At 55.6% G+C, this 14191-nt stretch overlaps 1 protein-coding gene across 2 annotated transcripts in view; it reads right to left on the bottom strand.

Moving 5' to 3' along the window:
* The window catches only part of LOC119958705 (regulation of nuclear pre-mRNA domain-containing protein 2-like), an 83547-nt gene extending 80666 nt beyond the window's left edge, over positions 1-2881 (bottom strand). For both annotated transcript variants that reach the window (XM_038787280.1, XM_038787281.1), the window contains exon 1: positions 2630-2881. In XM_038787280.1, the coding sequence (XP_038643208.1) occupies positions 2630-2867 (238 nt within the window). In that variant the 5' untranslated portion in view covers positions 2868-2881. The remainder of the gene's footprint in view (positions 1-2629) is intronic.
* Positions 2882-14191: the final 11310 nt, after the last annotated feature.

Genomic DNA, 14191 nt, shown 5'->3' with positions numbered 1-14191 from the left:
AAACGCACTAAGAAAGCTCAGAAAGTGTGGTGGAAATGCACCAACGTGCTCACGGTGTGTGAGATCTCCACAACTTGCAACACTCAGAAAGCCACAAGACACCTGTATCTCTGGGCACTGCACTAGGGAGAAAAGCAGCGAACCAAACATTTCAATTTTCTCCAACGTGCAACAATTTCGGCGTCCTTTTTTTTTAAAGAAAAAAAAGCAAACGTTCTCTCTCTAGACACAGTCTTTGCTGACATTTATTCACCCTGTGCATGTCAGGGAATGATCCTCTGCTCAAACACAGGTAGACAATGTGGTACCACTCGCATACGGTCCGTGCTTTGGAGTTCGAACCCAGCTGAAAATTGAGATGTCTTTTGGTTCGATTTGTCCCCGTTACATCCACCAATAAGAGTGCTCAGAAGTGGAGCTGGAAGTCAATCAAAGCTAATTTCCTCAAGGTAGCAGCCGTTTGTAAACTTTATAGTACAATTACAACAAAGCATTGGAAAAACTCTGCCAGCCCTCGATGGACAGAGAAACAAGCGTCAACATCGAGTCCGATCGGACTCTTCATCAGAACTCCAGTCTATCATCGGCTATGATGAGGAGACAGATTAGCTTCAAAACATTAACTCTGCATGCTCTCTCTCTCCCCACACACACACATATTGGACTCAATACCTTGAGGGAGACGGGGCTATCAAACACGGGCGAGGGAGGCAGGAGGAAGAAACTACCGGAATGAAAACGAAAAATGCGGGAAAAGTAACTGGAAATGGTGGATTGTGGTGTACAAGTGATAGATAATCGTTCAGCGGGACAGAGAGAAATGGGGTTGACGTCCCGAGGTGGCATGGTCATTTCCCCCCCCCCCCAGAAGGTGGGCCGATCCCTTTCCCTCCCTGGGAGGTGGCAAAAGCTCCCCCGCCCCCCACCCCGGAGCCCCAGAACGTACCCCCCACCCCCCCCCCGGAGCCCCAGGAACACCCCCCCCCCCACAGAGCCCCAGAACACCCCCCCCCCGGCCCGTGACAATGACAGCCACCCTCGCAGGTTGGCAGAGGGGAGAGGAACTGATGAGTCGTAGAGGGGAAAACTTTGACGGGCCGTGAAAAGAGATCAGGGATCGAGCCCGGGTTTCGGCGAGGCATTCCCCCCCTCCCCCCACGAGCCATGACGACAACAGCCATCTTGGCAGGTGGGCGAGGAGGAGAAGACCTGATGAGTCGGAAAGGGGAAAACTTTGACCGGCTATGAAAGGGGGGGGGGGGGTCCAAAGCCCAGGTTTTGACGCATGACGCAATATACCCTCCCCTTCCCCGCCGCACCCCTCCCCCACAGCCATGACGACAACAGCCACCACTATGCAAGGAGAAGACCTGATGAGTCAGAGAGGGGAAAACTTTGACTGTCTGTGAAAGGATAGAAGGAAGGGGTGGGAGGGGGGGGGTCTGAGCCCGGGTTTTGACGCTGTACGCCCTCCCATTCCCTGCTGCTGACCCCTGCCCCGTCCATGACGATGACGACAACAGCCACCCCTACGGATGGGAGAAGACCCGATGAGTCGGAAAGGAGAAAACTTTGACCGTCCGTGAAAGAAGAGGGGGGGGGGGGGGAGAAAAAGAATCCGAGCCCGGGTTTTGACGCGGTATGCCCTCCCCCTTCCCCCCAGCCATGACGACAATAACAGCCACCCCTACAGATGGGAGAAGACCTGACGAGTCGGAGAGGAGAAAACTTTGACCGAACGTGAATGAAGAGGGGCAGGGGGGAGGTCGGAACCCGGGTTGTGACGCAGTATGCGCTCTCCTTCCCCACCCCTTACCCCCCACCCCCACCCCACCCCCACGCCATGACAACAGCCACCCCCCTAAGGATGGGAGAAGACCTGATGAGTCGGAGAGGAGAAAACTTTGACCGTCCGTGAAAGAAGATGGGGGGGGGGGCGGGAGAAGAGATTCGAGCCCGGGTTTTGACACGGTATGCCCTCCCCCCCCCCCACCGACCTCCCCTCCACGCCATGACGACCAACAGCCAAACCCACTAAGGATGGGAGAAGACCCGACGAGTCGGAGAGGAGAAAACTTTGACCGTCCGTGAAAGAAGAGGGGGGGGGGAAAGAGATCAGAGCACCCCCCCTCCCTCCTTCCTTCCACGCCATGACGACAACAGCCAACCCCACTAAGGATGGGAGAAGACCCGACGAGTCGGAGAGGAGAAAACTTTGACCGTCCGTGAAAGAAGAGGGGGGGGGGGGAAGAGATCAGAGCACCCCCCTCCCTCCTTCCTTCCACGCCATGACGACAACAGCCAACCCCACTAAGGATGGGAGAAGACCCGACGAGTCGGAGAGGGGGAAACTTTGACGGGCTGTGAAAGGAGATCGGGGATTCGAGCCCGGGGGAAGGGAGGGAGGGGTACACCCCCCCAGGCCCACCCACCCCCCTCCTCACCCCACAAGTGATGATGACGACAGCAGCCACCCCCAGTGGTTGGGGGGGGGAAGCTGATGAGTCGCAGGGGGGAAAGTTCGAGAGGCCGTGCAGAGGGGGGGGGGCGGGGCCCGGAGGCGGGGCCCGGCGGTGGGGGCGGGGCCCAGGGGGGGAGGGGGGAGGGGGGAGGGGGTACACGCACTCACATTTCCTCATGCACTTGAGCCAGTGTTTGACGATGCTGCTGTAGTGCTTCTTGTTGTCCAGGATCCAGGCGGACAGGCCCTGGATGCCGTCCATGGTGTTGGTGACCGTCAGCAGCTTCCTCTCCAGCGTGGCCTCCAGCGGGGACTGGCAGGAGCCGGTGGAGGAGGAGGTGGTGGTGGTGGTGGAGGTGGAAGGCCCGGCCGCCGGGCCTGCCGCTCCCGCCGCCACGGCCGCCATCTTGCTGCTCTCCCCCCCTCACGCTCTCTCTCTCCTCGGAGCGCGCGCGCGCGCACGCACGCAGCGTCACGCAATGGCGGCTCGGCGTGCGCGCGCCCGGCGGTCACGTCATCGCCCCGGCTCCGCCCCTCTCATTCCGGCCCACCGAGGGAATGGAGGGGGTGGGAGGGGCTCAGTGCGGGACGCACGCGCGATAGAGGGGGGCGGCAGCCCGCGGCTGCGCACTGGGAATTGAAGGGGAAGGAGCAGGGTCCGCCGCGGCTGCGCACTGGGATTGAAGGGGACGAGGCAGTTTCTGCGGTCGCGCACTGGGGGTTGAGGGGTGGAGGGGGCAGGGACCGCGGCTGCGCACTCAGCATTGAAGGGGGGAACAGTGCACTCTGCATTGAAGGGGCGGGGCAATCAGTCCACGGCTGCGCACTCAGCATTGAAGGGGGAGGGGCAGTGTCCGCGGCTGCGCACTGGGTGTTGAAGGGGGGAGGGGGTAGTGACCGCGGTTGCGCACTGGGGGTTGAAGGGGGAGGGGCAGGGTTCGCGGCTGGGCACTAAGACTGAAGGGGGGAGGTGGGGACCAGTCCACGGCTGCGCACTGGGCATTGAAGGGGGGGGGGGGCAGGGCAAGCTCCGCCTCCCCTCCTCCAAGCCGCCTCCCGAGCACGTGCTCCTCCCGCCAGCAGGCTCCGCCACAGCGCCCCCTGCAGCGCAGGAGGTGCACGCGGCGCCTGCCCGACAGCCCAGTGGGGTCACGTGTGGGGGTTGCCAACCTCCCTCCCGGATTGGCCGGGAGTCTGCTGTAATTCAGTGGACCAGGTGGTAACTGAGGGAAGCAAGTGTGTTTCCCCCCTTAATGGGGGGGGGGGGGAACTAACCGGGGGGGGGAGACTTAACCCGAGGCTGCTCCCCCCCAATATGAGAGGGGGGGGTAACGGACCGGCGGTGACAACCCGAGGCTGCTCCCCCCAATGTGAGAGGGGGGAGGGGTAACCAACCAGGGGTGACTTAACCCCAGGCTGCCCCCCCTCAATGTGAGAGAGACGGGGGTAACGGACCGGGGGTGACTTAACCCCAGGCTGCACCCCCTCCCCCAATGTGAGAGAGGGGGTAACGGACCGAGGCTGCTCCCCCTCAATGTGACAGAGACGGGGGGGGGGGGGTAACGGACTGGGGGTGACTTAACCCCAGGCTGCACCCCCCCCCCAATGTGAGAGAGGGGGTAACGGACCGAGGCTGCTCCCCCTCAATGTGACAGAGACGGGGGGGGGGGGGGGTAACGGACTGGGGGTGACTTAACCCCAGGCCGCTTCCCCCCCCCCCCCAATGTGACAGAGAGGGAGGAACGGACCGGTGGCGCCTTAACCCAAGGGTTGCCACACCTCAGGCGAGGGACAAGACTTGCGAATAACCTCAGCCAGCGCACAAACCCACCGCGCACTTCTAGGCTTTGCTCTGCGTCACAAACCAGCCCACTGAGCTGAATCGACCTCCCTGGTATAAAAATCGTTTTTTGAAAAATATAAATTTAGAGTACCCAATTATTTTTTCCAATTAAAGGCCAATTTAGCCTGGGAGATCTACCTACCCTGCACATCTTTGGGGTTTGTGGGGGCGAAACCCACGCAAACATGGGGAGAATGTGCAAACTCCACACGGCCAGTGTCCCGGGGCCGGGATCGAACCTGGGACCTCGGCGCCGTGAGGCAGCAGTGCGAACCATCGGTATAAAGATAGAGAAGTGTTGCTGGAACTGTATGAGGCACTGGTGAGACCGCAGCTGGAGTATTGTGCATGGTTTGGGTCCCCTTATTGAGAAAGGATGTAGTGGCATTGGAGGCAATTCAGAAGAGGTTCACCCAATGTATTCTAGAGGGGTTACATAGATGATTTGGAGTTGGGGACCAAGGGCAATGTGTCCAAGTTTGCAGACGACACTAAGATGAGTGGTAAAGCAAAAAGTGCAGAGGATACCGGAAGTCTGCAGAGGGATTTGGATAGGTTCAGTGAATGGGCTAGGGTCCGGAAGATGGAATGCAATGTTGACAAATGTGAGGTTATCCATTTTGGTAGGAATAACAGCAAACAGGATTATTATTTAAATGATAAAATATTAAAGCATGCTGCTGTGCAGAGAGACCTGGGTGTGCTAGTGCATGAGTCACAGAAAGTTGGTTTACAGGTGATTAAGAAGGCAAATGGAATTTTGTCCTTTATTGCTAGAGGGATGGAGTTTAAGACTAGGGAGGTTATGCTGCAATTGTATAAGGTGTTAGTGAGGCCACACCTGGAGTATTGTGTTCAGTTTTGGTCTCCTTACCTGAGAAAGGACGTACTGGCGCTGGAGGGTGTGCAGAGGAGATTCACCAGGTTAATCCCAGAGCTGAAGGGGTTGGATTACGAGGAGAGGTTGAGTAGACTGGGACTGTACTCGTTGGAATTTAGAAGGATGAGGGGGGATATCATAGAAACATAAAATTATGAAGGGAATAGATAGGATAGATGCGGGCAGATTGTTTCCACTGGCGGGTGACAGCAGAACTAGGGGGCATAGCATCAAAATGAGGGGAAGTAGATTTAGGACTGAGTTTAGGAGGAACTTCTTCACCCAAAGGGTTGTGAATCTATGCAATTCCTTGCCCAGTGAAGCAGTTGAGGCTCCTTCATTAAATGTTTTCAAGATAAAGATAGATAGTTTTTTTTGAAGAATAAAGGGATTAAGGGTTATGGTGTTCGGGCCGGAAAGTGGAGCCGAGTCCACAAAAGATCAGCCATGATCTCATTGAATGGCGGAGCAGGCTCGAGGGGCCAGATGGCCGACTCCTGCTCCTAGTTCATATGTTCGTCTGCTTAAGACAGATTGAGCAGGTTAGGCCGACACTCTCTCGAGTTTAGGATGAGCTAAGATCTAATGGGGGTATCTCAGGTGATGAAAGGTATGGATAGACGTGTTGCAAAGGTTACCTGTTGGGCAGGAGAGGAGGAGAAATTACTTCTCCCAAAGGCTGGTGAATCTGTGGAATTCGCTACCCCAGAGTGCAATGGACACCGGGACTTTTCGTAGCTTTAAGAGATAGACAGATTTTTGATCAGTAATGGGTGAAGGGGTGACGGAGGACGAGCGGATATGTGGAGTTGAGGCCGAGAGGAGATGCGGATCGTACTGAATGACGGAGCAGGTTAGAGGGGCTGAATGGCCGACTCACACTCCGAGGCTTTTCTCTGAACCTTTCTCTTTACCGCATGAATAACCAGTCGTTTGCCAGCATGTAACTATACCAATCAGCAGTCTCTTCCCATGCAGTGCAAATTGTTCTTCCCTTTACGATTGGTATTCTTGCAACTCTGAACTTGTTTTTTTTTTCCGGGATGTGGGGTGTGCAGGGTTAGACCCAGCATTTATTCCCCCATCCCTAATCCGCCCCCCCCACCCCCAGTGCGGAGCTCCCTCAGTACTGACCCTCTGACAGTGCGGAGCTCCCTCAGTACTGACCCTCTGACAGTGCGGCACTCCCTCAGTACTGACCCTCTGACAGTGCAGCACTCCCTCAGTACTGACCCTCTGACAGTGCGGCACTCCCTCAGTACTGACCCTCTGACAGTGCAGCGCTCCCTCAGTACTGACCCTCTGACAGTGCGGCACTCCCTCAGTACTGACTCTCCCACAGTGCAGCACTCCCTCAGTACTGACCCTCCCACAGTGCGGCACTCCCTCAGTACTGACCCTCTGACAGTGCGGCACTCCCTCAGTACTGACCCTCTGACAGTGCGGCACTCCCTCAGTACTGACCCTCTGACAGTGCGGCACTCCCTCAGTACTGACCCTCCCACAGTGCGGCACTCCCTCAGCACTGACCCTCCCACAGTGCGGCACTCCCTCAGTACTGACCCTCTGACAGTGCGGCGCTCCCTCAGTACTGACACTCTGACAGTGCAGCACGTTCTCGGTACTGACCCTGTGACAGTGCGGCGCTCCCTCAGTACTGACCCTCCCACAGTGCGGCGCTCCCTCAGTACTGACCCTCTGACAGTGCGGCACTCCCTCAGTACTGACCCTCCCACAGTGCGGCACTCCCTCAGTACTGACCCTCTGACAGTGCGGCACTCCCTCAGTACTGCACCTCTGACAGTGCGGCGCTCCCTCAGTACTGACACTCTGACAGTGCAGCACGTTCTCGGTACTGACCCTGTGACAGTGCGGCGCTCCCTCAGTACTGACCCTGTAACAGTGCAGCACTCCCTCAGTATTGACCCTCTGACAGTGCGGCACTCCCTCAGCACTGAACCTCTGACAGTGCGGTGCTCCCTCAGTACTGACCCTCTGACAGTGCAGCACTCCCTCAGTACTGACCCTCTGACAGTGCGGCGCTCCCTCAGTACTGACCCTGTGACAGTGCGGCGCTCCCTCAGTACTGACCCTGTGACAGTGCGGTGCTTCCTCAGTACTGACTCTGTGACAGTGCGGCGCTCCCTCAGTACTGACCCTCTGACATTGCGGCGCTCATTGAGTACTGACCCTGTGACAGTGCGGAGCTCCCTCAGTACTGACCCTGTGACATTGCGGCATTCCCTCAGTACTGACCCTGTGACAGTGCGGCGCTCCCTCAGTACTGACCTTCTGACAGTGTAGCACTCCCTCAGTACTGACCCTCTGGCAGTGCAGCACTCCTTCAGTACTGACCCTGTGACAGTGCGGCACTCCCTCAGCACTGACCCTCTGACAGTGCAGCGCTCCCTCAGTACTGACCCTCTGACAGTGCGGCACTCCCTCAGTACTGACCCTCTGACAGTGCGGCACTCCCTCAGTACTGACCCTCTGACAGTGCGGCACTCCCTCAGTACTGACCCTCTGACAGTGCGGCACTCCCTCAGTACTGACCCTCTGACAGTGCAGCACTCCCTCAGTACTGACCCTCTGACAGTGTGGCACTCCCTCAGTACTGACCCTCTGACAGTGCAGCACTCCCTCAGTACTGACCCTCCCACAGTGCGGCATTCCCTCAGTACTGACCCTCTGACAGTGCGGCACTCCCTCAGTACTGACCCTCTGACAGTGCGGCGCTCCCTCAGTACTGACCCTCCCACAGTGCAGCGCTCCCTCAGTACTGACCCTCTGACAGTGCGGCACTCCCTCAGTACTGACCCTCTGACAGTGCAGCACTCCCTCAGTACTGACCCTCTGACAGTGCGGCTCTCCCTCAGTACTGACCCTCTGACAGTGCGGCACTCCCTCAGTACTGACCCTCTGACAGTGCGGCACTCCCTCAGTACTGACCCTCTGACAGTGTGGCACTCCCTCAGTACTGACCCTCTGACAGTGCGGCGCTCCCTCAGTACTGACCCTCTGACAGTGCAGCACTCCCTCAGTATTGCAGTATCAGCCCCTTCCAATTTCAGCTCACCCCCTAATCACTCGAGGCAAAACGTCTGCCAACTGTCGCAGGTGCAGAGAAGGTAGAGCAAACTGAGGGGCTTACCATTCTGCTCCCTGCGTCTCCTCAGGTTAAAACATCACAGGAGAAACGCCAGTCAGAATAAACAGAATACTGTTCGAGATGCCAGTCACTGCTTCATGGTTGCCAAGTGCCCATGTCCAGTAGGTCATACCTGAGCCTTTTCAGTGACTACACATTCTATCCCGGGTGGTGGAGGAAGGCTTGGATCTTCCTGACCACACGGTCAACAGAAGAACTCGGGGAAGTAGGCCATTTTGCCCCTCAAGTCTGCTCCACCATTCAAAACAAAGTACAAGAACAGGCCCTTCGGCCCCTCCAAGCCCGTGCCGACCATGCTGCCCGTCTAAACTAAAATCTTCTACACTTCCGGGGTCCGTATCCCTCTATTCCCATCCTATTCATGTATTTGTCAAGATGCCCCTTAAACGTCACTATGGTCCCTGCTTCCACCACCTCCTCCGGCAGCGAGTTCCAGGCACCCACTACCCTCTGTAAAAAAATTTGCCTCGTACATCTCCTCTAGACCTTGCCCCTCGCACCTTAAACCTATGCCCCCTAGTAATTGACCCCTCTACCTTGGGGAAAAGCCTCTGACTATCCACTCTGTCTATGCCCTTCATAATTTTGTAGATCTCTTATCAGGTCGCCCCTCAACCTCCTTCGTTCCAGTGAGAACAAACCAAGTTTTTTTTTCAACCTCTCCTCATAGCTAATGCCCTCCAGACCAGGCAACATCCTGATAAATCTCTTCTGCATCCTCTCGAAAGCCTCCACATCCTTCTGGTAGTGTGGCGACCAGAATTGAACACTATACTCCAAGTGTGGCCTAACTAAGGTTCTATACAGCTGCAACATGACTTGCCAATTCTTATACTCAATGCCCCGGCCAATGAAGGCAAGCATGCCGTATGCCTTCTTGACTACCTTCTCCACCTGTGTTGCCCTTTTCAGTGACCTGTGGACCTGTACACCTAGATCTCTCTGACTGTCAATACTCTTGAGGGTTAGGGCAGCAAGGTGGCACAGTGGTTAGCGTTGCTGCCTACAGCGCTGAGGACCCGGGTTCGAGTCCTGGCCCCGGGTCACTGTCCGTGTGGAGTTTGCACGTTCTCCCCGTGTCTGCGTGGGTTTCACCCCCACAACCCAAAGATGTGCAGGTTAGGTGGATTGTCCACGCTGAATTGCCCCTTAATTGGAAAAAAATAATTGGATACGCTAAATTTTTTTATTTTTTAAAAAAACTCTTGAGGGTTCTACCATTCACTGTATATTCCCTACCTACATTAGACCTTCCAAAATGCATCACCTCACGTCTGTCCGAATTAATCTCCATCTGCCATCTCTCCGCCCAAGTCTCCAAACGATCTAAATCCTGCTGCATCCTCTGACAGTCCTCATCGCTATCCGCAATTCCACCAACCTTTGTGTCGTCTGCAAACTTACTAATCAGACCAGTTACATTTTCCTCCAAATCATTTATATATACTATGAACAGCAAAGGTCCCAGCACCGATCCCTGCGGAACACCACTAGTCACAGCCCTCCAATCAGAAAAGCACCCTTCCATTGCTACTCTCTGCCTTCTATGACCCAGCCAGTTCTGTATCCATCTTCCCAGCTCACCTCTGATCCCGTGTGACTTCACCTTTTGTACCAGTCTGCCATGAGGGACCTTGTCAAAGGCCTTACTGAAGTCCATATAGACAACATCCACTGCCCTACCTGCATCAATCATCTTTGTGACATCTTCGAAAAACTCTACCAAGTTAGTGACACACGACCTCCCCTTCACAAAACCATGCTGCCTCTCACTAATACGACCCTTGCTTCCAAATGGGAGTAGATCCTGTCTCAAAGAATTCTCTCCAGTAATTTCCCTACCACTGACGTAAGGCTCACCGGCCTGTAGTTCCCTGGATTATCCTTGCTACCCTTCTTAAACAAAGGAACAACATTGGCTATTCTCCAGTCCTCCGGAACATCACCTGAAGACAGTGAGGATCCAAAGATTTCTGTCAAGGCCTCAGCAATTTCCTCTCCAGCCTCCTTCAGTATTCTGGGGTAGATCCCATCAGGTCCTGGGGACTTATCCACCTTAATATTTTTCAAGACACCCAACACTTCATCTTTTTGGATCTCAATGTGACCCAGGCTATCTACACACCCTTCTCCAGACGCAACATCCACCAATTCCTTCTCTTTGGTGAATATTGATTCAATGAGATCAGGGCTGATCTTTCAATGGGCAGAAGTGGATAGCACTGTGGCTTCACAGTGCCAGGGTCCCAGGTTCGATTCCCCGCTGGGTCACTGTCTGTGCGGAGTCTGCACGTTCTCCCCGTGTCTGCGTGGGTTTCCTCCCAGTCCTAAGACGTGCAGGATAGGTGGATTGGCCATGATAAATTGCCCTCAGTGACCAAAAAGGTTCGGAGGGGTTATTGGGTTACGGGGACAGGGTGAAAGTGAGGGCTTAATGTGGGTCGGTGCAGACTCAATGGGCTGAATGGCCTCTTTCTGCACTCTATGTTCTTTCTGTGGATCAGCCTCACTTCGCCTCCCGCTCAATGTAACCCTCAATTCCGTCACTGTTCAAAAATCCATCATTGCTTGAAAAATATTTAGCAAGGTAGCCTCAACTGCTTCACTGGGCAAGGAATTCCATAGATTCACGACCCTTTGGGTGAAGAAGTTCCTCCTAAACTCAGTCCTAAATCTGCTCTGTTATTTTGAGGCTATGCCCCCTAGTTCTAGTTTCACCCGCCAGCGGAAACAACCTCCCTGCTTCTAACCTATCTAGTTCCTTCATAATGTTTCGATAAGATTCCCCCCCCCCCCCACCTCATTCTTCGAAATTCCAATGGGTACGGTCCCAGTCTCTCATCAGCCAATCCCCTCAACTCCAGAATCGACCTGGCTAATCTCCTCTGTACCTCCTCCAGCGCCAGTACATCCGTTCTCAAGCGAGGAGGCCAAAACTGGCTGTGCTCGCCAGCACCCCAAGCAGCTGCGGCGTAACCTACCTGCTTTTAAACTCCATCCCTCCAGCGACGAGGGACAAAACTCCACTGGGCTTCTTAAATGACCTGCTGCATCTGCGAACCAACTTTTTCGCCATTCAACGCTCAGTTCGATTGGGTTTGCGTTGGGTGAGCGGTTGAAGCTGCACGGGGAAGTGAGACGGGCGAATAGGGCGTGGGGTCAGTCCAGCCACGGTACGGCGCGGGAGGCTCTAGGTTGGGGAGGGGGGGGGGTTATGAACGCCTACGTTCCCCCCTCCCCCATGTTAATCGGTGGGCAGCGGCAGACATGACAGTTCTCGGGGGACGGAGGGCGTCCACTCACCTCGAGTTCAGGCGCGACGCAGCTGGGTGTTTGAACAGACCGCACGGACATGTTAGAAAAAAATAATTCGTCTTTATTACGGAACTCCAAGCTGTAACGCTCGACAGCACTGAAATCATATCTGAGCAGCTCCTCGACTTTTCACAGGCTGTTGACCACACGAGGTTTTCTCATCAAAGGGAACAGTTTTCGGTTAATGTGAGACGCGTCAGGCAGGGCAGCAGACGAAAGGATACCCAGGGGGGGGGGGGGGGGGGGGGGGGGGGGGTCCACCTCGAGGGACTCAAGGTGTTTAACCCTCTGCTCATCAAACTCAGCACATGTCGGAAGTGTCATTCCCCAAGGTTAGCTTAATATAGTCCCCAGGACAGCTAACAGATACAGAGTAAAGCTCCCTCTACACTGTCCCCATCAAACACTCCCAGGACAGGTACAGCACGGGGTTAGATACAGAGTAAAGCTCCCTCTACACTGTCCCCATCAAACACTCCCAGGACAGGTACAGCACGGGGTTAGATACAGAGTAAAGCTCCCTCTACACTGTCCTCCATCAAACACTCCCAGGGCAGGTACAGCACGGGGTTAGATACAGAGTAAAGCTCCCTCTACACTGTCTCCATCAAACACTCCCAGGACAGGTACAGCACGGGGTTAGATACAGAGTAAAGCTCCCTCTACACTGTCCTCCATCAAACACTCCCAGGGCAGGTACAGCACGGGGTTAGATACAGAGTAAAGCTCCCTCTACACTGTCCCCATCAAACACTCCCAGGACAGGTACAGCACGGGGTTAGATACAGAGTAAAGCTCCCTCTACACTGTCCCCATCAAACACTCCCAGGACAGGCACAGCACGGGGTTAGGTACAGAGTAAAGCTCCCTCTACACTGTCCCCATCAAACACTCCCAGGACAGGTACAGCACGGGGTTAGATACAGAGTAAAGCTCCCTCTACACTGTCCCCATCAAACACTCCCAGGACAGGTACAGCACGGGGTTAGATACAGAGTAAAGCTCCCTCTACACTGTCCTCCATCAAACACTCCCAGGACAGGTACAGCACGGGGTTAGATACAGAGTAAAGCTCCCTCTACACTGTCTCCATCAAACACTCCCAGGACAGGTACAGCACGGGGTTAGATACAGAGTAAAGCTCCCTCTACACTGTCCTCCATCAAACACTCCCAGGGCAGGTACAGCACGGGGTTAGATACAGAGTAAAGCTCCCTCTACACTGTCCCCATCAAACACTCCCAGGACAGGTACAGCACGGGGTTAGATACAGAGTAAAGCTCCCTCTACACTGTCCCCATCAAACACTCCCAGGACAGGCACAGCACGGGGTTAGGTACAGAGTAAAGCTCCCTCTACACTGTCCCCATCAAACACTCCCAGGACAGGTACAGCACGGGGTTAGATACAGAGTAAAGCTCCCTCTACACTGTCCCCATCAAACACTCCCAGGACAGGTACAGCACGGGGTTAGATACAGAGTAAAGCTCCCTCTACACTGTCCCCATCAAACACTCCCAGGACAGGTACAGCACGGGGTTAGATACAGAGTAAAGCTCCCTCTACACTGTCCCCATCAAACACTCCCAGGACAGGTACAGCACGGGGTTAGATACAGAGTAAAGCTCCCTCTGCACTGTCCCCATCAAACACCCCAGGACAGGTACAGCACGGGGTTAGATACAGAGTAAAGCTCCCTCTACACTGTCCCCCATCAAACACTCCCAGGACAGGTACAGCACGGGGTTAGATACAGAGTAAAGCTCCCTCTACACTGTCCCCATCAAACACTCCCAGGACAGGTACAGCACGGGGGGTTAGTACGCGCAGGGCAGGCACCGCAGTTGGTTACTTATCGGGACGGACGATACCGACCACCCCACCCCTCCGAAGAGACGGAATGGCGCCCAGCCGCCCGGGAATGATCGAGCTCGGAACACCAGGAGGGCCGCTGGCTGCTCTCGAGCCCGTCGTCGCGGGAGGGAGGGCTGGTCGGACGCGTCAGCCCCTCTCCCCCGTTAAACGCGGCCGGGGACGGCGTCGCTCTCCCGTCGCTCGATACCTTTTCCTGTCAGGTGTTATCCAACCTCGGCGCCTTCTCTCCCGTTCCGGAAAGGGCCGCAGGTCGCCGGCCAGGCACTCGTGGCTGAGCAGAAAATGAATGCGTACGAGACAGCGGTGACTAAAATCCCTCTCCCCCTCCCCACCCCCCGGCTTTCTTCCAGATCCGAGCAACAGCTCCCACCTTCCCCCTCCCTCCTCCCCACCTGTTCAGTCCTCTTCGTCCCCTCCCCCGCCATCCCCCCCCCCCTCTCCCCCCAGTACCCGGGGCAGGGGAGGGGGGGGGAGAAATCCAAACGGAAAGACAGTCTGAAGATAGGGAACGGAGTTCCGCCTCCTCTGCCTCAATCCTCTGTAACTTCCAGCACCGATTCGCTGATCGCCAGGTCCCAGTACTGTTCCACTCCGTGCTTTTTAAAATGCTCGCGCGCCATGCTCTCTGTCGGACACTGCTTGAACTTC

Source organism: Scyliorhinus canicula, chromosome 30 (genome assembly GCF_902713615.1).
Source record: "Scyliorhinus canicula chromosome 30, sScyCan1.1, whole genome shotgun sequence".
Lineage (NCBI taxonomy): Eukaryota > Metazoa > Chordata > Chondrichthyes > Carcharhiniformes > Scyliorhinidae > Scyliorhinus > Scyliorhinus canicula.
This window is presented reverse-complemented; position numbering and strand designations above follow the sequence as displayed.